A 27,993-nucleotide genomic window follows, 5' to 3' on the forward strand; every position below is an offset into this window, starting at 1 on the left:
TGACAAACAAGATGTAACTATCCCTGCATATAACTGAACTGGAGACAAGAAATGGGTCCTGGGATTTTAAAAGCCTGATCAGTTTGAAAGTAAAGGTGTTTGAGGAAACATCAAAGAAGGACAGGAACTGGGAAAAAGAGAAAAAAGACTAGGAAAGAAGTTAGAGGGAATCTACTCCAATGCCTTGTTTTTACAAAGGAGGAAACTGAGGTCTAGAGATGCTAAGTAAGTGACCCAAGAACATACAGAAGAGAAGTAATAAAGATGAGATTTTACTCTATAATGATTTTAATCCTCACACTAACGATGCACTCTCAAAAATACAGATAGATTTGTTGGTTTCCCAAGAGACTCTGGTGTCCGAAGTTATTTTCTTAGTAGAGGCTTTATTTACTTTTCTTTGTGTTTGTATTTCTTATTTGAGGACAGGATTAGCTTACTAGTCCAGGAAAATATAATCAAAAGGGAAATTATAAATTGCATCAGCACCTTGGCATCAGAAGTCTTATAATCATTTAAGTAGAATTTCCCAGAGATATTTTTTTTACAACTTCATGCAATATCTTAATTATTGAATAATACAAGACAGTATAAGGGAGGCATCTGCCAGAAGGCAACACTTCTTTATATAGCCAAGTGGAGGAAAGGAATCAATGTATTTCTCTTCATTTTAATTGATCTCCATTGGAGATGTGCTGTTTAACCTTTCAGATTATTAATTGGTTGGATTGCAGTGAATCAGGACCTGTCCAGTTAATTCCATCCTCTCAGTGGCCAGTGTCCACTCTCAATCAGGAGACATTGGATCTAACTTCAAAGCAAGAAAATATGGTGAAAACTTGACCTAAACTTGACTTCAGAAATATGGACCAAAGTCTTAAAGAAAACATTAAACTGTGCTTTCTGTTTCTGCCATGGCAGGAGGGAGCAAGGATGGAGTGATCTGTTCATCTTTACGGGCATTTTTTCTCAAAAACCGTGGTATCTTCATCCTGTATAGAGAGAAAACAACATTTCTCTCAGTAATTAAAGGCAAAACTTGCCCTAATCAGACGAAGAGTCTAGAACCTGAGGGAAGAAAAGTTTCCAGTTGCAAAGAAACGTATGTGATCAATCATGAATCATGAAGGAGATCTGTATGAACCAACACAATCAATTCAGCAAACAATAGATTACATATTAGTAGATCTTGCTATTAGTAGAGCACTTGCTATGAACAAGATTCCATAGATACCAAGACAAAAAAAAATAATAAAATTCCTGCCCCCAAGAAGGTGATATTATCTAAGTGGTAAAGGAATGAGATATACACAGATACGAATAAGTTTGTGTCTATACAAGGGCTGTCCTTTTATGGTACTGCCCTCTCGTATGCAAAAATGAGAAAGACAGTGATAAAACTGGTTATTTCTCATATTTTGGGCAGATGAGAATATATAAACTTGGAGGAAAAAGGAAAAACTGGCATCAAATGAGCTGTATTCTTGTCTTAAATTGAGTAAAGAGAGTTGAACACACATGTGCGCATACAAAAGTTTGACATAGAAATATATATAATCAACTGGAAAACAACTGATAATAATCACAATGTGCGTTGAAAGAAAGGAATGAAGTATACAAGCAAAGGAAATTTCCTGATCTTAGAGACAGAAATAAACAGGGAGGGAGGGGGAGTAAAAGCTAAGTAGATGTCTATCAATTAAGACATGACTGGCCAAACTGGTATATGAATACAATGGAATATTATTTCATTGTAAGCAATGATGAAAGAGATTACTTCTGAGAACTCTGGGTAGTATGACCAGATGCAAAGTGAAGTGAGTAGAAATAGGAAAACATTTTTAAATGTTTACATTTTAAAAAAATGTAAAGAACAAAACACTTTGAAAGAATTAAGAACTCTCAGCAGGGCAAGACCAAGCTTGTGTCTAAGGGAGGGAACATGGCACCCACCTCCTGACAGAGAGGTGAAGGGCACAAGGACAAAAGGAAAACAACATATTAAAGGGCAATGCCACTTGTTATTTTTCTTCACTAAGTTTCTTTATTGCAAGGATTTATTTTCTTTCTATTTTTAATGAGAGGAGTGGGGGTATGGGGCAGAGTAATGTTAAAGAAAAGAGGAGTGTGAAACTTTTTTTTGTAAAATGCACAGAAGGAAACAGGTAGAAGAAGGAAGAATGAATAAGAAGGACAGTTTTGTAAATAATATTGAATTTTAGATGTAGACATAAGCATATTGATATATACACATAGATATACATAGATCTGTAAAGAAGCCAATATGAAATGGACTTTCACAATTTTCTGTGTAATCCTATTTTTCAGTTCTGCTGTGTATATGGAAATGCTAATTTTTTCTCATGGGTTGTTTAAATTCAGAATAAAATATATTTAAAAAAAACAAAGCCCTAAAGCTTTTCTCTTTCTAGATCCCTTCCCTCAGTGATCTCACCCATAGCCATGAGATCTACTGTCATTGCTCTGCATCCACTGTCATTCCCATGCAGTGAACTCCAAATCTATATTTTACCTTTAATCTCTCCTTAGATTTCTATTCCAAATATTTCCAGCGCTTCCCTGACTATCCCCACCTGAATGTCATGTTGATGCCCCTAAACTAACATGTCTAAAACTGCTTATTTTCACAAAATTCCCAGTGTTCACCAAATGTTCTATTTATCTTCATATAGAAGGACCACTGATCTTCTCAATTCCCCAGGTGCATAACCTTTGCCTCTTTGTTCCCTAGATGTTCAGTTAGCAAGTCTTCTCTTTCTCCAGTGCAGCCTCCCTGGTTCTTACGCTCATCTTTTCCAAATTAGATTCCCAACTGTTTCTACTCTCCCCCCCCCCCATTTCCTTCTCTCTCCCATCCATCTGCCACATCATTAATCTGTTATGCAAGACAATGCTTAGGTCATTTCATCTCATCAAAAATCTTCTGTGGCTCACAATTGTTTAGCAAATATAGTCAAAATTCCTGATCCTGGATTCACTGACTTCCATAACTGCTTCAATCTCCTTGTTCACCTTGTCTCTCCCTGCTTCTATTGAGTGAGCCCATATGTAGCCAGACTGAACAAATGTCCATCCTCCATTCTCACATTTCACTCACCATCTTCCTTTCCTTCAAATTTAGGTGCCACTTTCTCAATGAAGTCTTCTCTGATTCTCCCAGGGGGAGGAGAAGAGAGTGAGCTCTCCTACTTTAAATTTTTGTCACATCCCTTCTTTGCAACTACCTCCTTCTGCTTTGTGTCATAATTATCTTTATACTTCTAGTGTTTTATACTAATTTTATTGATTATTGGAAGTATTTTCTCCTTCATTATCTCCTGAAGAACAAGATGTGTTTTCTAGCTCTCTTTGCCTCCTCAGCATATATCACAGTATGTCGCACAAAGTAGATACTTAATAATATTTGTATATTTTAAGTTATTAACATAATTGAAGAGTATAGATAAGAGAGAACGGAGGTGATGCATATAGAATATATCTAGATCTTCAAGTTCTTGATGCATCACACTAATTATTATTGTAACTGTTAGCAAAGGAAAGATATTATGAGAACCTAGATAGAACATTGGATAGAACAGCAGATCTAGAGTCAGGAACAGCTGAGTTCAAATGTAACTTCAGACACTAATTAGTTGTCTAATGGTCTAATGTCTAATGTCTAAGTGGTAAAGGAATGAGGCCTCTATCTGCCTCAGTTTCCTCAACTGTAAAATGGTGATAATAATACCACTTACTTGTAAGCTGCAAATAAGATATTTGGAAAGTGCTTAGCCCAGTACCTGGTACATTGTAGGCACTTAATAAATGCTTTTCTCCTGTCTTCCTATTTAAATGTCTTATTTTTAAAATAAAGGTGTAAGAAGAAGACACTTGGGGCTTGATTATTGGATTTAGGTTTGTTATGAACCTATTGAGGCAACCAAAGATTTTTTTTTACAAATATTGATGTATTCTGAGCCAGAAGAGGCCTGAGGAACAACCCAAAAGACCCAGTCCCCATCTTTAGTCTTCCCAAAAAGTTACACCTTGATAGGTGTCAGGAGCTGACCTGTTCTCCGTCTCCTGAATGGTCTCCAGAAATGGAAGTCCACGAGTCTCAGTCAGGAAGTAGACAGAAATTGCAGAAAGGATAGGTACAATCCCAAACAACAAGGGCTTCAGAATCGAGACATAGTTGCTGATGATGAAGACAACGGGAGCCAGAAGTGAACCAAAGCGAATACTGAATATCCCAGCACTCATGCCTATTTGTCTGCAAGCAAATCAAATTAGAACAGATGTTAGAAAGTAAGCCCTTTAAGAGTACAGGGGCTGTGCTGCTTTTTTCTTTCCCCAGAATCTGACACAGTGTTTTTCACATAGTTGTCTGCAAATAAAATGAATAGATCTTAAACTTTACCTGTTCAAATGTATATGTTCAGCAAAGAGCGGGTAAACATCTGATTCATCTGAGTACCAAAAACTGCTTGTTTATAAAGCAACAGTCATGAAAATTCTACAAACTAGATCACAGATCCAGACCAAGTGACCTCTTCATTGTCCAGAGGAAGAAACTTTCCAAAATGGAAATTATACTCTAATGGAAGTGAACTTATCCACAACATTTAAAACTTCTCCATTTGCTGTAAGCAATGACTCTACATGTAGAAGGTGTGGTGCTGGCTGGTGGAGAACCTCTGTTCCTCGGTGTTACAAGTTTCGCCAAAATTAGCACAAATAGCAGAGAACCAATCCTATTCTGGTATATCTCTGCCTTAAAGGCTTCACTGAACACACAATCATCTACGAACAAAACAGCATGCACCACATCTCCCTGCACTTTAGTCTTAGCTCTTAGAATATTCAAGATTAAATCTTTTACCATCAGTGTGGTAGCTTACCTTGATGCCATGTTCATCTTCAATGAAAGCATCTGACAACATTATTAATTGAGTGAAACTGCTGGTAAGGATGAATGATCAGCACTCTGGACAGTGGAGCTGGGATGAGAGGTTCCTTGACAATAGTCTTCTACTTTTCTTTCTCTGTATGCTTTCCAATCTCCTTTTTCATCTTTTTCTACTTTTTCCCAATCTCACAGTATGTCTTATTCCATGCCATGATTTTAAAATAGTTTTTCTTAATTGCTTCACCTAAATTTTAAATTTCTAGGCTTGTATCTCCAAATTTTAGGAGAAAGTCAAATCAATGACTGCGCTAACAAAAATCTAAACAGAAAAGGTAACTATTTTATGATTGTATTGCTCAGTACAGAATGACTATGGCTTTCGGGCCCTCCCATCTGGCCTGCCCCATTATGCATCTTTGACATAGGCAACTTAAGTAAATCAGTTAGGCATGCTAGTCCCAGAACAGACATGATATATGTTATTTGTTTTGTACAACTCAGTTCTTTTATTATCCTCCTTCAGTGCAAAATAAATAGAAAGGAAATTCCCTGAAGGCAAGAAATATTTTATTTCTGTGTTTGCATTTTCATTCCCTAGTACAGTGCCTGGCACATAGTAAATACTTATTAAGTTGAATTGAAATAAATTTCATCTCCATGGGCTGTATTTCCAAATCAATGACTTATCATCACTTTATCTGCCTGAGTTCATGATATGAGCAGTTTACCATAGTTAACTTTCTGTATTCTGGTCACAGCATCTTTCCTGAACTCTTCTTACCTGATTTCAGTTGGGTAGAGTTCTGGTGTATAGAGGTAGAGGCAGGACATGGCCCCTCCCAAGGCACCTTTTCCGAGCATACTGAGTATCATCTGAAAGACGGGCATATCTGAGGACGAACGATGGTCAAATCAGCAGTTTATTCAAGATTAGTGGGAGGCTCTGTTTCTCAAGAATGAAGGAAAGGAAGGAAGGAGAGATGATGGAAGGAGGGAATGAAAGAAGAGAGGGGAAAAGAGAGAAGAAGCAAAGAAAGGACAGAAGAAACAAAGGGAGAATGGAGGGAAGGATAGAAAAAAGAGAGAGGAAAGAAAGGAAATAGACATTTATCAACTGCCTTCGTGGCAGGAAACGTATCAAGTGCTTTATATAATCTCACTTGATATACAGGAATCTCATATCTTCACAACTACAGAAGCAAGGGCTATTATTGTCCCCATTGAGGAAATTGGGACAGAGATTAAATAACTTGCCTACAGGGACACAACTAGCAACTGACAGGGACTAGATTTAAACTCAGGTATTCTTGACTACAGGCCCAGTATTCGATACACAGTGCACATTTAGGGTTAGGGTTAGTCCCCCAGGCTTCTATTTTCATTTATTTGCATTGCTTTTCAGAACAGAGAATTCTCAAGCTATGAAAAGTTCCTGGAACTAGTTGCTGTTTATTATTGACTATTTTTATTAATAAGTCCTGTTCTATTTAGAAAGCAGGACTCCACATGCACCCCTCAGTACTCATTGTACAGCCAGTTAATGAGTCACTTAATATCTTCCTGTAGCCTTCTCCAAGGGATTGTCTTTCTCCCCAGTTCCTCACCATGGTGAATTTAATCAAACATCTTGCCTTGCCTAGAATGTTTTGTCAATTGATACGTAGGTAGAAGAATAAGTAGCTCCTGACTGTAGAGAAAATATTAAGAAAATATTAAGTATCTCATTTTATATGTCCCATATATTATAGGCATTTAATAAAAATTGGGTTATTTTCATCAAAGTTTCTCACCTTCAGAGAGACCTGAAGAGTCTTACATGAACTAATGCTAAGTGAAATCAGCAGAACCAGGAGATCATTGTACACAACAACAAGACTACACAATGATCAATTCTGATGGACGTGGGTCTCTTCAACAATGAGAGGATTCAAACCATTTCCAATTGTTCAGTAATGAAGAGAGCCATGTACATCCAGAGAGAGGACTGTGGGAACTGAGTGTGGAACACAACATAGCATTTTCACTCTTTCTGTTGTTGTTTGCTTGCATTGTGTTTTCTTTCTCGGGTTTTTTTTTCCTTCTTGATCCAATTTTTCTTGTGCATCAAGATAACTGTATAAATATGCATACACATATTGTATTTAACATATACTTTAACATATTTAACATGTATGGGACCATCTGCCATCTAGGGGAGGGATGGGGAGAAGGAGGGGAAAACTTGGAACAGAAGGTGTTGCAAGGGTCAGTGTTGAAAAATTACGTGGGCATATGTTTTGTAAATAAAAAGCTTTAAATTAAAAAAAGAAAGAAAAAGCACTCTTTCAGTAGCAGAAGATTATTAAAGAAAAATAAAGTTTCTCACCTTGAGGAATAAATATATTAATGATGATCATGAGTCCAGGAAAAAATGTTAAGAAAAACAAGGTAACACGGCGTCCCAGGTAAGACATGCTGATGGATGCCAGTAGTTTTCCTGGAAAATCTACAAGTGCAAATATCACTTGGACCCAGTAAATGCTGAAACCAAATTTCTGCAAGTCCAAACCCAGTCCATAAAAAGAGAAGCCACATGCGAACCTGGAAGTAGAAACATTTATTATAGGCTACACTCTGGTACATATTTTAATTTTTCATTTCAAGCCAATGAAATGACTCTTTAGCTATGAAATGAGAATGGTCTTGAATCATAATCCCGGAATCTCAAATATCTCCTTTTTCCCCTATCGTCAAAGTTCTGAACCCCAGTTTTTTCAGATCCATCCATCTGCAGAATAATAGCTTTTAGGATCTAAATTGTAGAGTGATTTCTTGCAGTGCTTTTGGAGTTTCTTGAATATTTTGGGTACATACAGCTGGCTAAAAACAGGGACCACTCACCACTCAAGCATGATACAGAATGTTGTCAGACGTATTCCTGGGGTCCGGAAAAGGTCTGTGAGAAAAGGGGAAGTCTTCATGGCCTCAAGATCCTCCTGAATATAAGACATCACCACCTACCCAGGGCAGAGGAAGGAGATATTTGCTTAAATTAGGGGTTTTTGAAAGAGATGAGGGATGGGAAGGGTAGATCAGTGCTCTTAAATCAGCTTTCCTGGCAGAGATACTGTCATTGTACAAAGCTATGGTAACTGTCAAAATACCAAGCCCTGCCTACAACCATCTGGCAAATCAAACTATGTCCTCCTCATGCTGTCAGCTCACCCAAGATTCAGCCATCCTATAAGTCACTGAAGGCACCATGGATTTGGAAGGTTCCTCTTAGACTTTCCAGGCCAAATGCTGCATTTCACCATGGAGTGAAGTAGAATAAGTGATTTGTTCAATGTCACAAAGGTGGTAAGTAGTAAGTAGCAGGGGACTTCACTCCTGAGTTCTCTGGCCAGAGACCTTCCCACTATCCTACACTGGGGGCCACACCTCTGCTTAGCTTCTTCCTCCATAGCCACATCACAGTCTCAATCAACACTATTCAAGGATGGTTCTTTCTACACTTTGAAAATAGCAACGCTTGCTTCCTGTTATAACCTAGAAGGCTCTAGGCTAAAAGGAAAGCCTCAATTGTCCCCTGGAAAGGTTTCCAGTTTTGCACCCTAGTTACTTGACATCTTAATGTCAGAGGGCAACTTTCCAAATCTTGTACCCTTAGGGCCAGTTTCTTCAACCTCTTCAAGGTCTCTTCAACCACTGTACTCTAGGGTCAGATGGAAGCCTAGAATCCCACCTTCACACCATCAACTAAAGCAGAAAACAAAATCAAATGGTAAAACCTGCCAAAATAATTTAAGATTTATGGTCCAGAATTCTGAACTCTCAACTGAGTATCTGGACAAAGAGATCATCAGTTCCATTTCCACTGTGCATACCCTTTGATCCAACAGGACTAGTACTGAGTCTGCATCCCAAAGAGATCACAAAAGAAGGAAAAGGATTCACATAGGCAAAATTGTTTGTAGCAGCCTTTCTGTGGTGGCAAGGAGCTGGAAATGGAGAAAATGTCCATTAGGGAGTGGCTGAATGAGATATAGTATATGAATACATAGTATGGTATATGGAATACTGTTGTTCTATAAGAAATGATGAGCAGGCTGATTTTATAAAAGCCTAGAAAGACAAAAATTGATGCTGAGTGAAGGGAGCAGAACCAGGAAAATGTTGTACACAGTAACAACAAGATTATGTGATGATCAACCATGATAGATTTAGCTGTTTTCAGCAAATTGGTAATTCAAGACAATCCAAAAGACTTTGAATAAAAAATTCCATCCATATCCAGAGACTTAGATGTGGTTGAGACATACTGTTTTCACATTTTCTGTTGTTGTTTGTTGCTGCTGTTATTGTTCTGGTTTTTCTTTCCCAAAAAACTCATTTGAAAATATGTAAATAAAAATTTATGAAATAAAAATAAAGAAATCCAGATCCAAATTTTGGCACAACTCATAAGCTCAATGTACAATTTCTTTGGCCACCAACCAATTGATGGGGATCTGTCTTATTTACAATATAAATTTTGTATAAATCTTAGACATTAGACATCCTTCTCACAAAATCTACTGCAAAGATTTCCTCCCAGCTAACTGCTTCTTTTCAATATCTGCAATAATTTTATTTATGCAAAAAGTTTCCATTTTTTACATAATTTAAAATGATTCATTTTATGGATATATTCACATCTCTCCATTGTTCAGTTAAAAAATTTCCCCTGATATGAACTGGTCTCCAACTCAAAAGTCTCACTTAGAAGAATTCAAAAGAAAAAAATCTTAAAAGAGAGTTAGAAAAAAGTGGGGAAATGAAATGATAGATTTACAAAAGGGTTTGGGAAAGGAAACACAGAAATTGTTTGAAAAAAAACAACTCCTTAAAAAATACATTTGGTGAAATGGAAAAAATATATACTGAAGAAAACTATTTCTTAAAAAATAGATTTGGCAAAATAGAAAAAGAAAACAACTTCTCGAAAATAGAATTGGTGAAATGAAAAAAGAGAACAACAATTTTCTCCCTAAGAGAGTCCATTGCTAAGCATATTATCTTAAGAAGTCAAAACAAAGAATTGTTCTTTATACATCAAAATATTCATTGTAGAATATTTTGTAGAAGAAAACTGGAAACAAAGTAGATGTCCATTGACTGACTGGTGACTAAACCAATTGTGGAATATGAAGAATACAGATCATTTTTGCTACAGAATGTTTATTAGCTATATCCTCAACTCTCTTTTGTATAATCTTTAAGATTATAAACCTCCTCCAACCCTTTGTAGAAATAGTTGGCATGGAAATACTAAATTAATAACTCCCCTAGAAAAGGATTTTGAGAAGATAGTGAGTTAGCTATTAAAAAAAACTTTCAATTTTCCAAATTTCGTCCCCACCCCCACAAAAAACGCCATCCCAGAACATCATATCAGAGACAATGCACAGTAGTAGAAATAAACAAAAATCAGATAAATCAGTTGTCATCCTAAAATAATCCAAGACACTGGAAAAGACCAGACCTCTAAGTCTGGGTAAGGTTCCTACTGATTGAATTGCAAATACCTTCAGGCTATTTCTGTGAAATCTATAAAGAATAAACTCTGGGGGCAGCAAGGTTGGGAGGCAACATCAATCTCAGGCGCTTTCACCTCAGAGATAGTGTTAGAGTCAGAAGGCTGAATAGGAGAGGATTAAAGGAACTTCTACTTTTGAGGGATACCAATCACAGCTATACTGACCAGAGATGCTCCAAACTGAGGCTTTGTGGAAAAGGATATAACACACAGCTGGCAAATGCAGTAACAGAGGGGCAGAAACTCTGCTGGCTTGTGAACACTTGCAGGAGACCAGAATCCCTGGTTTAAGTTCCAGGGCAGAAGATAGCTATAGTTTGCAATTATTCTAGGAACCCCAAAAAGCAATTTTTATTTTGTTTTTAGTATGATGAAGTTATATAATTCCCCCACATTCAAGTGCTTTTTCCTGTTATTTTCTGAGTTCATTTCTGTCCAAATTTAGGCTCTCTTTTCTACCATTAAGCCACTGCTAGGATCCTTAACCACACTGTTGGGCAAATGATCTTGTTGCTAAAAACAAAATAAAAATTAATTTAAAAAAAGGAAAAAGAACTAAAGCATAGATAGTTACTATGAGGATAGAGAAGATCAAGGTTCATATTCAGAGGAATATAATGGAACCAGAAGAGCTACTCTTCTTTTTTTTCAATGAGAAATGTCAAAAAAAATCAAATAAGGGGGACTGAGAAAAAAGAGAAAAAAAGAGCAATCCAAGAAAATCAAGAAAAGAAGGTTTAACTAACTTGAAGTAGAGAATCAAACAATGAAGGAAAAAAAGAATTTTTTTGAAAACTAGAATTGGGCAAGTGGAAGCTAATGATGTTCTAAGGCACCTAAAAATAATAAAGCAACTTCAAAAGAATGAAAAATAGAAGAAGATGTGAAACATCTCCAAAACAATTGATTTGGAGTACAGATGAGGAAGAACTAATATGAAAATAGTCAGACTACCTGAAAATTATAATGAAAAAGTAATCTTGATACTATATTACAAAAGAATTAAGGAAAATAGGTTTTAAGTTCTAGAACAAGAAGGCAAAGCAGAAATAGAAAATAAAAATCATCAATCACCACTTGAAAGAGATCCCAGAAGGAAAACTTATAGGAACACAATTGCCAGTTGCAATATTCCCAGGTCAAGTACAAAATATTGCAAGCAAAAAGAAAAAAACTAATTTAAATATTATAGAGCTATAGAAAGGATTACACAAAACCTAGCAGCTACTACAATATAGGACCATAGGTCTTAGAATATCATATTTCATGGAGTAAAAGGACTAGTGATAGGATTCTGATTGTTGCCCCGAGAAGTCCACCTCAAGCCTCACTCAGGCTGAGTCCTAAAGATATCATTAATCATGGATCTCACTAAAACAATGACTAGTCCAACATATTCTATGACCACATCATCAGGTTATCACATGATGGTTACCACAAAACATAACACAGATATCAGCCAATAAAAAAGGTAGCAGCAAGATGCCGAAAAGGACATTGGAGCACAAACCTAAATAAATCTTTCCCCTAACATGGTACTGGTGCAGTTCCACTTCTTTGTTGTCTTTGAGTGAACTTATGCATTACCATACATTAATATCCCCCTAGATGGGCTTTTCTCTATGCATAGTTCTCTTGAGATTTTATGACCTCCCCATATTAGCAAAGTTCTCTAACGTCAACATTTACATGTCATGTGATGTAATCAGTACCATTTACTCTTCCTTCCCTTGCTTTGATGGGCTGCTGACTCCTTCAGGAAGCTTGGTCCATCCACTGAGTGTGTAAATCCCATTAAAATGCCTTTACTTTGGTTGGAGACCATCTGAGCCTGAATTCTTGCAGAGGCAACACTGTGACACATACCTGATGCCTCAAACTGGGATTATAATCAAAAGTAACTTACCCAGCAAAGTTAAGTATAATTCTGAATGAAAAAAAAAAATAGACATTTACTGAACTGAAAGACTTTCAGGTATTTCTAATAAAAATAAAAGAACTTAATGAAAAATTCAGCATATAAGATTCAGAAGAAATATAAGGTAAGCATTAAAGACCAATTATAATAGACTCAATAAAGTCAAATTGTTTACTTTTCATAAGTGAAAATGTATTCAGTATTCCTATGGTTGTTATCATTATTTGGGTAGTTTGAAAAAAAGGTTTGAGATGAGCTATATATGGCGAGGTAATGTTTTGTAAACTGTGTAGGGAGAGCTAAAAAAGAAGTACTTATCCCATATAAATGATTATAAAAGGAATAAATGATATAGAAGAAGCTATTAGAGGGGAGATTGTGTAGTAAAAGTAAAGCTGGAACTTTGTTCTCATCGGGATTGAGTTGAACTACGAACAATATATACATTCTGAATACTTGTGAACTAGAATATATCTTTATTCTAATTCAGAAGTAAATACATGAGTAAAGATATAGTGAAAGGAGAGAATAAGAGAGGGATTCTTAGAGGGGCTGGTAGATTAAAGAATAGGAGAGAAAAATAGCAGGTACAAGTAGGAAAGTAAGGATAGATAGGGTAAATAGGATGAGAAGGTTAGTGAGGAAAATTGGAAAGGAAGAAACTACATAAGAAATAATTGTAGCTTAAGATGAGAATGAGATGAATTTTCCTTTAAACTAGAAATGGATAGCAGAGTAAAAATTTGCTTTCAATAATATGTTGCTTTCAGGAAATACGATGAAAAGAAGAGGTACCCACAAAGATAAAATGAAGGGTAAAAGTAGAATTTATTACATTTTTAAAATACCATGATCTCAGAAAAAGTTAAAGCTAAAATAGACTATCAAAAGAGAAAAATACAGAAATTATTTTGCATCAACGATCATTCAATAGTATTTTAGACCATTTAAAATAACTAATGTAAAATACCTGAGGATATACCTGGAAAAAAACCAGATCCAGGAACTATTTGAACATAAATGTAAAACACTTTTTATACGAATGAAGTCAGATCTAAAAATTTGAAATAATATTTGGATAATGCCTATGTAATAGGTAAAGCCAATAAAATTTTTAAATAGCAATTTTACCTAACCTATTTATTCAAAGCCATTCCAAATTAAATTACTAAAAATAATCTATTGAGTTAGAAAAAATAATAGCAAAGATCATTTGGAAGAATAAAAGGTCACGAATTTCAAAGAATATTCAGCAGTATTAAACCTTAAGTTATATTATAGGGGAGAGCATTGTTGAAATATAAAATAGATAATTTTGTTTACTTTAAGTTAAAATCTTCTTGTATAAATAAAACCAATGTAGCCTAGAATAAACAGAATGCAGAAAATGGGGAGGGGGGGAAGACTCTCAGAGACCCTCTCAGATGATGTTGGAATATTACTGTGATGTACAAAATGATGAGCTGATTAATTTAATACATGGAAAGACTTGGACCTATGAAAGCAGATGCTATCAATCCTCAGAAAAGGCAATCACATAGTAGAATCTTACTTATGTGTATAGAGGTGTATGTTCACAGATATTTATGTAGATATATGTACCCACGTACATAGCAGAGAACAAAAGAAAACCTACAAGGAAGCAAATTAAAAACTTTAGCTTTGAAAACAATGTGTAGTATTTATTATATAGATTTTCTTGAAATAGAAATCTGTTCTTTTATATTGAATCCCTCGGGTTCTGCTGTATATGTGTCAATGTTCTTTTTTTTTTTTTTTCTTTTCTCATTTTGAATTTAAGTTTAAAATGAATTTTTAAAATGTACAAGAAAAATAGAATATAAAAAGCCAACTCCCCTGAGACTGGATACTCTTGTGAATAAGGTTGGGGGTACAATGAAGATTTCCCTTAGCCTTACTTCTGGAGTGAGCTTTCTCCCCTTCTCTTTGTGCCCATTTATCCATGCTACCTTCTGAAGACTCTTCACGGCCAGAGGAAGTTTATTATGGGTAGCAAGCCAGCAGACAGATTCTTGGAGAAACCTGATACAGAAATGAGAGAAAGGAAAAACTCTAAGGATGAAACCCAAAGGGAGCAAGGCAGCCTTGTCCTGGGGTCATCTCGGGCTACCAAAGGGCCAGTTCCCAGAATGCAGGCAGCATCGGTGGCTAGACTGTTACTTTCCAGATGGTTTCCTCACCCCAAAGAATAATGTGCTTAGAGGAGGCAGACTCCAGAATAAAGGAGTCCCTCTACCAAGGGAAGTCGATTGCTACTTGTTCCTGATGCCTTCTATTGACAAAGAAATGCTTAGAACACAAGAGAATGAGTTCTTGTCTCCACCTTGGTTTCTTTGGAATGTCTCCAAGCCACTTTGGACTCTTTTGGACTAGGAAAAAAGCTGGGCTTTTCAAGGAAACTTGGAAGTTAGCTCCTAGTTCCTCAATGAATCCCTATTAATTTATCTCAAGCTGTGGCAGAGAATTCAAAGCTCATATTGGTCTAATCAGTCAAAGTTGGACAACATAATGTGACTCCAACATAATGATGTCATTTTAGTTCTTTTCAAGAAGGTACAACAACAATCAATCAACGGGAGCTTTTGGGATTCATCATGACTCAATGACTATACTAGACACTGGGAAGAAAAAGATGAAAGCAAAAAGATGTACCTACCCTTATGAAGTTCACATCTTATCACAAGAGGTAATTATCTGTGTGCATGTGTGCATATACATTCACATACACACATACACAATTGACTGATATATATTTGCTACATATATGTGTATATATGTAATGTTCAGGCTAGCTTTCCGGAGGTCCTTTGGACGGGCCTTGGTCTCAGCAGGATAGACACCATGAGAATGGTCAAGAATAGAGTCTAGAATCTTTATTCAGGCCTAGTCTTGATCTTAGTGCAGGAGGCAGGAGGGCCACCAGGAGGCTGGTCAAAGACAGAATGTCTCTCTTCCAGTCCTTCTTAGCCCTTATATCCCTTATTGTAATTACATCATTACAGCACACTGATTATGTGTGAACTAGAGAACCATGACATCATCATGTTGAGCACTAAGTATATATGGGAACTAGAGAACCATGACATCACCGTGCTGAGTACTAAGTATATATGGGAACTAGAGAACCATGACATCTCCATGCTAATAGTAAGTATATATGTGTCCAGAGATTGTCCCACAAGTATAACAGTTCAAGGTTCCCAAGAGATCAAAGGATACAAGTTAATGACCCCTTATCACCCTTTAGAGATGGGCCCCAGCCTACCCAAAGAATCACATGATCTACCAAAAAATGATTCAAGGCTAAAGGCTATTCAAGCCAAAGAAAAAAATCAGTGGGAGCATTGGCTGGGCCTGATCTGGGATACATTAGCTATTCATTGATTCTTACCTAGGAATAGAATCCAGATAGGTCTGACCCAACAAGCCCGGGGAGCTCTCATGGCCCCACAGGAATGACTTTGGCCTAATGCCAGCCTCCCACATTACAAAGCAAAAGCTTCTCAGCACTCTACAAGATGAGGAAGGAGTTGCAGAGCAGCCTTTCTCAAGGTCACTTTCCTCCCACAACCTCCTACTTGGCAGCCTCTATTCCTTTACCCCCTCGGCTCTGGAATAATTGTCTCTACTCTCTTTACATACAGGCTACCAAAAAGAATGATCCCAAATGAGATTAATGTGGAAAACTGCAGCCAGCGCCATTCTCGGACCAGGTACGCCCATCCAGGCAGGAGGATCTGTCCAGCACTGAAGGAAAAGGTGATACCGTTGTGCACAATCATTCTATTCTTGAGAGGGGCCCACTCTAAGGCTTAATGGAAAAGGAGGGAAAAAAAAGAGAGAGACGTATGAAATGTAGGAAAATCGTAACAGATTGACAAAAATCATGCTCAAAGTGGTTTAACAACAAACATTTCAGTAAGTATTTGTAAGATTCCTACTATGTGTCTGGCACTGAAGTTACACAGATAAGTGACATAATCCTTTCCTTCAAGGTCTTTACATTTTTCTGAGGGAAATCAACACATGCACTCATGATTCAATTCCACAAACATTTATTACTTATTAACTCCTACAATGAGGCAAGCACATAGTGTGTGCCTTCAAGAGGCTGACATTCTAATCAATTAATCAGTGCACCAAACAATCAACAAACACCTATGTCCAAGGCACTGCACTATGGGACAATGATACCAAAATGAAAAGGAGATATTCCCTCCCCTCAAGGAGCTTACATTCCACTAGGCTGACATCACAGAAATATATACGTTTTTTAAAGATTTACTGTGATTGACTTTCCCAAAACTTGCCATTTCTTTGCCCGACCTGGCTCATAACAGCTGCAATTCATTTAACAACCAGGATTTTTGCTTCTTCTATAGTACTCACTCAGGCAGGCACAGCTAAGATTGATTCCAGCAATAACTGCTCCAATGAAGAAAATCAGTACGGCATAGCTGTTAAAGGTGGGTGCAAAGGCTACACAGGTACCAATAATGGTGGCTAACAGAGAGGACCACCGCAGGACTGTCCTTCGACCAAACCTTTCACAAAGGAAAGAAAACTGTATCACTGACAGAGCATTGACTGTTTCTTACCCAGCCACTCCCCTTCTTCCCTAATTTCTTTTTCCTCATAGGTCATTGTCTCTGCTCTGTCCTGCCCCATTTAGAAATAATTAATCTCTCTTCTTGATAAAATAAAAAACTAATAATAAGATTGTCCCCTCCCTTTCCTTAATCAGGATTCATCTATCAGTGGACAAATGCAACATTTGGAAGGTATTCAGGCATCAGCTGGTAGATATTACTGCTAACAGCTTAGTCATCAATAGCCCTTACCCAAAAGTCTCTTTCCATTGTTCATGTCTGACAAGTCACCACTGGAAATTTGGGGGGGACGGGTTGGTCAAATACTGTCCACTGTTGAACGCAAATATATTTTTTAAAAGCTAATATGTAAATCTTTTTTCAGTCCTTATTGAAAATTAATGGGAAACAATGCATCAAATGTAAATAATGTCCAATTAAGAACAGATTACCTAGCTTGAATCTTTTAGATTGAGCAATATTAACATCTTGATGGAGTTTGTGTTTTGCCCTCCCTCAAAGATTTTTCAGTCTTTTTGAGAAGCTCTTAATTTGGATTCCTTCTGAAGTATTATCAGCTTATCTACTAGTAGATGAGAATATTAGAATTTATCCTGTATCATTTATTTATCCTATTTACAGGACTTGAGACATGAATGTTTGTCTTTGAATTAGTTAGCTTGTGATGGATTATGTTTAAAAATCTGCCTCTTCTTGACTCAAGGAATTTAAGTGATCTTGAGAAATGTGTATGAAAAGAAGGAAGTCAGACTTTCCCTCCCCTAATTTTGTTAATTTATGGAATAAAACAAACACTCCCATAACATAGCACAATAATAAAGATGATTGTACGTAGAACTGCAAATCTACCAGAGACAGCTTGCTGTTCCCTTCAAATATACAGCAAAATTATGGTGTAAACGTTTTTCTTTTTTCTTCTTCCCTTTCCCACACACTAGAGATGGCTACCATTAGACACAAACAGGCAGACAGACACATATATAGGAGTATATGTGTGTATGAATATATATGTATATGCATAAAATCATTCTATAGAGAATTCTTTCTCTGGATACAAACAGCATCTTTCTTCTTATGACCTTTATAGTAATTTGAGTACATATGATGGTCAAAGTAACTTATTCACTCAATATCATTATTTTAGAAAATTGCTGTTACGGTATACAATGTGCTCTTGGTCCTGCTCATTTCTTGCAAGTATTTCTACATTTTTCTAAAATTATTGTGTTCATCATTTCTTACAGCACAGTAGTACTCCGTCACAATCATATACCACAACTTGTTCAGACGTTCCCCAATTGATAGACATTTCTGCAATTTCCAGTTTTTTCCCACCACAAAGAGAGCTGATAAAAAAAATTTTTAGAATGAATTGGATCTTTTCCTTTCTCCCTAATCATTTTTGGAAACAGACCCAGTACTAATGGGCCTAATAGCTTTACACAACCAAGCTATCCTTTAAGGATGTCTGTTCCTTGCCAAGTGAAACGAGCAGAACCAGGAGATCATTACACACTTCAACAACAATACTGTATGAGGATCAATTCTGATGGAAGTATCTATGTTCAGCAATGCGAGGATCCAATTCAGTTCCAATTGATCAGTGATGAACAGAACCAGCTACCCCCAGTGAAAGAACACTGGGAAATGAGTGTGGGTTGCTTACATTTTTGTTTTTCTTCCCGGGTTGTTTTTACCTTCTTTCTAAATCTACTTTTTCTTATGCAACAAGAGAACTGTATAAATATGTATACATATATTGTATTTAAGATATACTTTAACATGTGGAGGGAAGGAAGGGAAAAGTTGGAACAGAAATGTTTGCAAGGGTCAATATTGAAAAATTACCCATGCATATGTTCTGCCAATAAAAACTATAATAATAAAAAACTATCCAAAAGTCTGGCCTGCTATTTCACACCTGGACTCAAGGAGAACTTTACAGTCTTGTGAGAAAAGAGGAAGGGCCCCAGTGCTAGCCACTATTGCCAAATTTCCTATCAATCATGTTGTTTCCTATGCCTCAGCTTTCTATCTAATCAGTTTGTACTCAGTTACATGATGTCACCTATGCGGTTCTGTTCTTCATTGTGTATACCAAAAAACTTGTACAATGGAAGCTCTCCATCTCCTTGGGGTCTTTGACAATAATGGAGGACAGCCATTGACTCATTTGTTGGCAGGCAGTATATTCTTATTAATAAATGTTATCTTGCTCAAAGATTTGCCTTTTGCTAAACTCCAATTGTGGCATAAACAAGGTAAGCAATCCGAGCCTGTGTATGTGTGTATGCTAAGAAACTAAATGGTGTGTGTGTGTGTGTGTGTGTGTGTGTGTGTGTGTATAATGAAATGGAATTCAACCCTAAGGCAAGGGAAAAACTCACAGTATCAATGGGAAAATCTGGAACACGGGAGAGCTAGAGCTTCTTCAAATACAGGGAGCCATTAGTCTATATACCTGCTACCAATCCTTAGCTGAGAGACTCTTAGCCCTCCACACAAATCTTACTTTTTTCTGGACATTCCCTCTAGGTCCTTTTCTCAAACATTTGATCTAGTGGCAAGACACCAGAGAAAATTAATCACCTGGTTTCCATCACTTGAAGGACCTGAATGTTAATACCTTGGACAGAAGGAGCACCTGCACCATACAGTGGGTTGGTAAAAAGCACTTTCCTTTCTGGGACTCTGGCCAGTCTGTGGCTCACATAGGATCATGACAGTCTAGACAGCAACCTGTTATATGCAGTCATTAGTAATTAAGCATACTGGAAGGCAATGATCAGATCAGCTTGGAGGAGGAGATAGAGCCACAATGGTTTCTATCGTTTCCTAGAAACAGGGTGAGACTGTCTAATCAAGAGGCAAAAAAAGCTGAAAGCTCTGAAGTTCTGCCTTCTTTAAGATTTTGCCTTGGACCCCCCTTATGTCAACAGCTTACCAAGCTGTATCATTATTTCATTCCAAATGTTCTTTTTCGTTCATTGGAGAACTATCTCCATGAGTCCTTCACTTACCTGTCAGAGAGTATGCCGAAAAAAACACTTCCTACTTGCTGTCCTCCCATGAAGATGGTCTGTATTAATGGCTTCAGTGGCTTCCGTCCACATACCAAGTCCCACTGAGAAAGAGGGAGGCAATGAGAGAGGGGGAGAGGAGACAAAGCGACAATGTGATCCCATGTGAGAGCCCGAAAATTTAGGACACCTAAACATGTATCAGATTTGGAACAAATATAGTCACAAAATTTTATAGAGATTATGCTTCACCTTTACAAAGCAAATGTAAGGGAAGTTGGACTAGATGGCAATTCATCAAAAAAAAAAAAAAAAAAAAAAAAAAGATTGGAGAATGTCAATGAACTCCAAGATCAAGAGAACAGAATGAAATAATAGCCCTAAAGAGTGAATGCCATCTTGGATTACATTAGGAATCATGAAATCAAAAGTGAAAAGAATATGAGAGAGAGTGGCTTGTTGTTAAACCACTTTGAGCATGATTTGAATATGATTCAAACTCCCTCACTTCACCAATGAGGAGCTGATTAGAGTTTGACAATTAGAACCAAGCAAGTAGGATGGCATGTTAGCATATCTTCTACCAGCAGAATCTGACCCACTGAGGCTTGGAAGAATCAACTATCCCCAATTTAAGGCCTTCAATATTAGAAAACTAAAGAGGGGTGTGCATGCACAAGGTCTGTCCCCTAGTTGTTTATAGAAAGATAATACTCTTTTGGTCCTTTCCCATAATGGCCGGGAATTTATCACTGTAGCCCAGAGCCTTCAAAGCTCTGGATTTACAAGAACTGTGCCCTATTTGAGGAATGTGATGACAAAAGATCAGTTTCTTCTTGGGGTTTATGCCCAGGGTTTATTTGGGAAACTTCCAAATTCAATACACCTTAGATTGCCACAGATATGAAAAACCAGTCCCCAGAATTAAGCAAGTACTCAAGGGAACAAATATATATTGGAGAGAGGATAACTTTTATTTCACCCCACAGATAAAACAACCCACATGAAAACACAAATACACACACATACACACACACCAATATACTTCCTTCAAAAGAGATTTTAATTCAGGCTTGTCAGAATGACATTTCAGCATTCAAGTGGATGTGTCCAAATAATTTATGTAAATAGTGGGGAGCAAAGCAATACTTCTAATTGCCTAGTTTACTTTAATCTTCTACTATTATCTAAGAGTGCCATGCGGTGAGCTATTCTTTTTTCCAAGAAGCATGCTACAAGAAATTTCCTTCTCTCTCCAGAACTTAAATTTTTAACATCATGGAGCACTTTGAAAGTCTAGTCAAATGAATAAATCATTTTCCAGAATAACATTTTAAGGAATTTAGGGTTAGAGTCAGGAGGGTTAGGGTTAGAGTCGGGTTAGAATCGGGTTAGAGTTAGGGTTGCCATTTTAATTAGAGGTGAGTAAAAATAAAACTATAGCTGTTTCCCATCCAAAGTCATAGATCTCCCTAACCCTCTGAAATCTGCCATTGGACTTTTTTTGAGTTCATGGATTCCAGATTAAGAATCCTTAGTCTAACTAATGCATTATTGGTGGAACTGTAAATACATCCAGCCATTCTGGAGAACAATTTGGAACTATGCTCAAAAAGTTATCAAACTGTGCAAACCCTTTGATCCAGCAGTGTGACTACTGGGCTTATATCCCAAAGAGATTTTAAAGAAGGGAAAGGGACCTGTATGTGCAAGAATGTTTGTGGCAGCCCTCTTTGTAGTGCCCAGAAACTGGAAACTGAGTGGATGCCCATCAGCTGGAGAATGGCTGAATAAATTGTAGTATATGAATATTATGGAATATTATTGTTCGATAAGAAATGACCAGCAGGAAGATTTCAGAAAGGCCTGGAGAGACTGACAGGAACTGATGCTGAGGGAAATAAGCAGGACCAGGAAGTCATTATATACTTCAACAACAATACTATATGATGATCAATTCTGATGGACCTGGCCATCCTCAGCAATGAGATGAACTAAATCAGTTTCAATGGAGCAGGAATGAACTGAACCAGCTATACCCAGCGAAAAAACTCTGGGAGATGACTAAGAACCATTACATAGAATTCCCAATCCCTCTATTTTTGTCCGCCTGCATTTTTGATTTCCTTGACAGGCTAATTGTTCACTATTTCAGAGTCCTATTCTTTTTGTACAGCAAAATAACTGTTTGGACATATATACTTATTTTGTATTTAAATTATACTTTAACATATTTAACATGTATTGGTCAACCTGCCATCTGGGGGAGAGGGTGAGGGGAAGGAGGGGAAAAATTGGAACAAGAGGTCTGGCAATTATCAATGCTAATAAAATTACCCATGCATATAACTTCTAAATAAAAAGCTATAATTTAAAAAAAAAAAAGAATCCTTAGTCTAGAAAATGCAAATGGTAAGGAGTCCTAGGACAGGAGGCATTGTGGTATAATTTCCAATACAAAATAGATAAGTTATCTAAGGATATTAATTCTTGAGATAAGTTTTAGGTCATTGACCATGAAATCTCCACTCTTCATTAGAAAGTTTAGCTTTAAAATCATTGAACCTAAGAAATCAGCATTATCTTCTCTTTTTCTTAGGAAGTTTAGCTTTGGAAACATTGAACATGAACCCTCTACTTGAATCACATGGATGAGCATCCACAATTTCCAAAAATCACAGATTTGACAGTGGATGGGACCTTCAAAGCCATCTCTTCTGACATTGATTTTACAGCTGGGGAGACTTAAACACAGAAAAGTCATATAGACAGAAAATGGCAGAGCTGAGATTTGAACCCAGATTCTCCAACTCCAAATGTAGAACTCTTTCTATGGCACCATGCTTCCCACCCTTATCAAAATAACCAGCTCCTAGAGGGAAGGGAAGTCCACTATCAGAAACATTTCTCTCTCAGGCTCAGTGGATGATCCTGTGAAGGTTCTTTGTTCTTCTCACTCAAAGCTGCTCCTAGATTAGAGGTCTGGGAAGATTGTAAGCATACAAGCAGCTACAACAATCTATATACAGAAAAAGAAAACCAAGCCAAGGCTAAAAGATTACATAGATATTTGAAAGAGAACCTCGAATAGGTTTTTTAAAAACTTATTTCTTTGTGATTTATTGCTTTGTTTGATTTTTGTTTACATTCTTTGGTTTGACTCTTTGTTTACATATGCATAATCATTTTTTCTCTCTTTAAAATGTAAAATACATGGGATTGAAGGTTTCCTTGTTTACTTCAACTGCCACTTAAAGAGTGAGTTTTTTAATATATTATTTATTTTTAAGTGTTTTTCTATTTTACATTTTGACTTCCAAATTCTTTCCCTCACTACCATCCCACCCCTACCCATTGAGAAGGCAAGAAACGATGAAAAACATATTTTCATGCTAGCCATAGCACAAGGACCTAAAAAAAAAAAGCAAGAAAAATCAAGTTCAATTTGCAGTCAGAGTTCATCAGTTCTCTCTCTGGAAGTGGACAGCAATTTTCATCATGAAAAATGGGTTGGAATTATCTTGGATCACTATATTGATTAAAATAACTAAGTTTTTCATAGTTGATCATTATATCATTGTAATAGTGCTGTAACAGTGTACAATAATCTCCTAGTTCTGCTCACTTCACTTTGCATCGGTTTATATAGATCCTCCCATGAATCTTTTAAAAATGATTCTGCTTATTTTTTTTATAATACAAGAGTACTCCATCACAATCATATAATACAATTTGTTCAGCCATTCTCCAATTGATGGAAGTTCTTTCACTTTCCAGTTCTTTTCACACACACACAAAAAAGAGCTACTATAAATATTTTTGTATACATAGGTTATTTTCCTTTTTCTTTGATTTCTTTGGGGTACAGATCATACTTACAGATAATACAAGGAGGTAGTATTGCTTGGTCAATGGTTATGCATAGTCTAATAGGTTTTTGAGCATACATCCAAATTGTTTTCCAGAATGGTTGGACCAGTTCACAACTCCACCAACAGTTCTTTAATGTACCTATTTTCCCTCATTCCTTTCAGCATTTGTTATTTCTGATTATTGTGATGTGGTACCTTGGAGTTGTTCCATTTTTCATTTCTCTAATCTGTAACCAAAGATAGTCTTGATTTCTTTTTCTGAAAATTGCCTGTTCATATCCTTTGTAATTTATCAACTGGAGAATGGCTTTTGTTTTTTATAAATTTTATTTATTTCCCTGTATATTTGATAAAATAGGCATTTATTAGATAAACCTGCTATAGATTTTTTGAAAATATTTCATGCTCTATGGCATTTTTTATCAAAATGTGGTTTCCCTTATTATCTTTTTTAATTAGGTCTGTTTTTGCTTTTGTTTTTCTGAGGTCATGATTACTACTCTTGTCTTTTTTTACTTCAGCTAAGCATAATAGATTCTGCTCCATTTGTTTTAACTCTGTGTAGGTTTCTCTCTATTTCAAGTGTTTCTCTTACAAATGACAAATAGTTGGATTTTATATTCCAATCCATTCTGCTATCTGCTTTCATTTTATGGGTGAATTCACCGCATTCACATTCACAGTTATGATTACTGACTATTTCTCTCCATCCTATTTTCTTCTGTTTATAATTCTCTCTTCTTATCCTGTTTTGCCTTCCTTAATTTGCCCTCATCTTTATTATCTTCACACACACACACACACACACACACACACACACACACACACTTCTCTCTTTCCTCTATTGGGTAAAATATATTTCTATATCTTATTAAGAGTATATGTATCCTTCCTTCTTTTAACTGATGATAATGAGGTTCAAACATTGTCCATAACTACTTCATCTCCTCCTTCACTGTAAAAAAATTTTCATTGCACAGTTTTTATGAGATAATCCCCCCATTCTACCTTTCTCTTTCTCTTTCTCCCAATGCATTTCTCTTTTGCAGTGAGATTTTTGAAATAATTTTACTCATACTTTTGTAACATATTTCTAGAAATATTCCCACTCTTTTGAAATTGAACTCTATCTTGTCATAAAAAAAATTAACAAAAAACAGGAAATATAATGAGTGGCTGAGTGGTATACAGTATTCTGCCCTCATTCCCCACAAGCTTTCTTTCAATGGAAAGAAGATATGTTTCATTGTCTAGTTTTCTGAACCATTATGAGTGTATCATTTGCTCAGAGTTCGGCTTCTTCTTAGGGATCTTTGAAATTATGTTACAGTTATTGTGTGTATTATTCTTTTGGTTCTGATTACTTCCCTCTGCCTTAGTTTAAGCATATTTTCCCCAAATGGCATAGATGTTGTGGTTTGGATTTGTTTTCTTTTTGGTAAATTCCGAACCTGTGTATATAACAACAAAGACAAAGGCCTCTAAAATTAACAATAATATATTGCTGGAACAAATGAATGTTCTTAACCTCAAGAAATGGGGTCCAAGGTAGTCATTAGCAAAAGAAAAAAAAATCATTCACTTGCCCTAGTTGTCACATTCTATACTTTCAAACACAATGGGCACCTGTGGTGAAAAGAGGACAATGTATTGTCAAGAACTATTCCAAAATCTATGGGGCTCAAGGGTAATTGCCCAAAAGTAGAACCACATGTAGGGTGCCCAACAGCCCACTCTTGGCTCATATCAGCATCCTGCCTGTGACTTCAAAATCGGCTTCTTTCCTTCTTTGAAACTCAAAGGAATTGGTGTCTTCATCATAGATATGGACCCAGAACATCAAACATTTGTGGATTTTAAGAATGAACATTTTATACTTCAACTTATTGGGTCGCTAGACAATAACATCCACTTAAGTCAGTGGCTGAGGTTTAATGAGTATGAATTCACTCACGTGCATGAGAACATGAAATCACAGAGTCTCTGAGCTGAAAGAGACATCAGAAAGCACCTCGTCAATTGGCACAGGAATTCCCTTTTCAAGAGTCATTCATTACCACATATATACAGACAATTATAGTCAAATAGACTAAATATTAAGCTTAGCTTTGTCCACTGCAGGACATGCAATTCTTACTGAGCCCTCTCTACTTCATAGATTTCTAACCAATCACCACTTTAACTTGTTCCTGGCATAGGTCTTTCTACTTGTTTCACAGAGAAATCTGCATTTTTCTAATTCTCCCAATTCCACTCCTGATACAGACTGATGATGTATCTTTGGTCAACAGAGGAGCAATATGGCTTCTGGTGCCCACCATTTGTCTCCTAAGGAATCAGTCTCACTTAGTCCTGTGGGTGTCTTACTCTTTGTTCATGGTTTGGGACATAAAATATACATTTCTGAACAAGTGAGGTCAAACAAGAAAAACCAAATGGATGAAAAATACCCATTGCCCCCATTATGAGAAGCAGTTGTATAGACAACAAATAGGACTTGGTCATGTGTATCCTATCCTTTGAATAAGAGTATTTTCTATACTTTGCCAATGGAAAAAAATGAGGCTAAAAGTTGACCAGGATAAAGGAGTGGGCTTCAGTGATTCAGAAACTTTGAAATATATTTCATGGATCCAAGAGCGTCCCCAAAACAAAGGCCCTTCTTTGTAAGGCAATATATTTTTGGTATTCATTGGATCATAGGTATAGACCTGGAAGGGCTCTCAGAGGAATAGTTTAACCTTCTCACATTAGAATTCTGGAAACTGAGGCTCAGAGAAATTACGTGACCTTGTCCAAGGTCCTATAAATAATTAGCAGGGGGACTTCAAAAGGGGAAGAAACAAGTATTTATTAAATATCTAATCTCTCTGAGCCTCAGTTTTCTTATCTATAAAAGGGGTATAAACAATATCTGTAGCAATTACCTCACAGGATTGTTGGAAGCCTCAAATGAAATCCGTATAGCTCTAGAGAAATGTCAGTTATTGTTGACAATGTTCTTGTTACTAATCATTCAGATCCTAATAATATTTTATATCTAATGTTCAACACACGGAGCCCAATAGACCTGATACAAAATATCCAGAAGACTTCATTATTACCCTTGAGAAACTGCCCCTCTCTCCCAACTTCCTTAATTGCAGTTGGATTCATCTAAGGATGTAGAAGAGAATCATTCACATTAGAAAGTTAGTAGAAACAAAGTAATTTACCAGAAGTCTTTAAAAGCCTTGTTCTGGTTTTCCTAAGAAAGGAAGTCACTTTGGGGATAGCAGATTGGAAATGGGATGTTGTTTGCAAGGTCTAAAGGAAAAGGGGAGAAGAGAGAATTTGGCAAAACAGATACTCATTCATATGTGACTTTCTACTGACCTCAATAACAATAGAAGAAAGGAAGATACTCTTGTCATAGACCCATCCATCCAGGCAGTCTTCAGTGTCCAGTTTCAACTCCTCTGTGGAGTTTGCATTCAGAAGATGCCACTGAGGTTCAGTGAACCTGAGGCATCTTTCTGGCTTCCCACCCTTGTCCATGGGAATAGACGCTTTCAGCAGATCCCCACTTCTGTCACCTCCCAGGTAGAGAGACTCAGCACCCGTCTGATTCAGGAACTGGCAGTAGTGTTCTGGTACCCCTGCAACAAAGTTCTGCAGGAAATTTTGAAAGGCCAACAGTATTCCACAAATAAATGTCATTACACCCTGCATGACGTGGTAGCAGCCCACACCCCCGATGGTGTCCAATAACTCAGAAAACCCCATCTTGGATATCCACACCTCTGGCAGCAGTGGTTTACAATTCTGTTCTCTTAGACTGACTGCCTCCAACTCCAGTTTGATTTTTAGTAATATTAATTAGTAAATAACCCTTGGGTATTTGGCTTGATTTCATTGTTGATTATAGCCTTGGGCAATGAGGGAACTGGAAAACTGAGAAATCACATATTCCTCAAAAAAAAATTTTACTACCTTTGATCTAGTCATTTACTTAGAATAATATCAAGTTGCTTCCAGAATGTTTGGTCCACCTCAGAGGTCCACCAAAAATGTAATCATATGAATTGTCTTTCCACAATTTTTTTA

General features: G+C 36.7%; 1 protein-coding gene across 1 annotated transcript; it reads right to left on the reverse strand.

The window, feature by feature from the left end:
* Positions 1-283: 283 nt before the first annotated feature.
* Positions 284-27,990, reverse strand: LOC100928924 (solute carrier family 22 member 20-like). The gene is made up of 10 exons (XM_031942343.1): positions 27,283-27,990; positions 20,036-20,139; positions 16,795-16,949; positions 16,048-16,216; positions 14,304-14,427; positions 7,790-7,905; positions 7,275-7,489; positions 5,691-5,799; positions 4,070-4,273; positions 284-992 (listed from the first exon to the last, which is right to left on the reverse strand). The coding sequence occupies exons 1-10, from the start codon at positions 27,670-27,672 to the stop codon at positions 890-892; spliced, it is 1,689 nt and encodes a 562-aa protein (XP_031798203.1). The 5' UTR covers positions 27,673-27,990; the 3' UTR covers positions 284-889.
* Between the last annotated feature and the right edge of the window lie 3 nt (positions 27,991-27,993).

The sequence above is a fragment of the Sarcophilus harrisii genome, chromosome 6 (genome assembly GCF_902635505.1).
Source record: "Sarcophilus harrisii chromosome 6, mSarHar1.11, whole genome shotgun sequence".
In the NCBI taxonomy this organism is placed as follows: domain Eukaryota; kingdom Metazoa; phylum Chordata; class Mammalia; order Dasyuromorphia; family Dasyuridae; genus Sarcophilus; species Sarcophilus harrisii.

What these genes read in the sequence shown, in the direction of transcription:
- LOC100928924 (XM_031942343.1), bottom strand. Translation starts at nt 27,672, where the DNA reads ATGGGGTTTTCTGAGTTATTGGACACCATCGGGGGTGTGGGCTGCTAC. An exon ending in TTTCTTCTATTGTTATTGAG is followed by an intron (nt 20,140 to 27,282) that starts GTCAGTAGAAAG and finishes CCTCTTTCTCAG; the next exon opens with TGGGACTTGGTATGTGGACG. An exon ending in GGAGAAAGCTCACTCCAGAA is followed by an intron (nt 7,906 to 14,303) that starts GTAAGGCTAAGG and finishes TGCCCTGGGTAG; the next exon opens with GTGGTGATGTCTTATATTCA.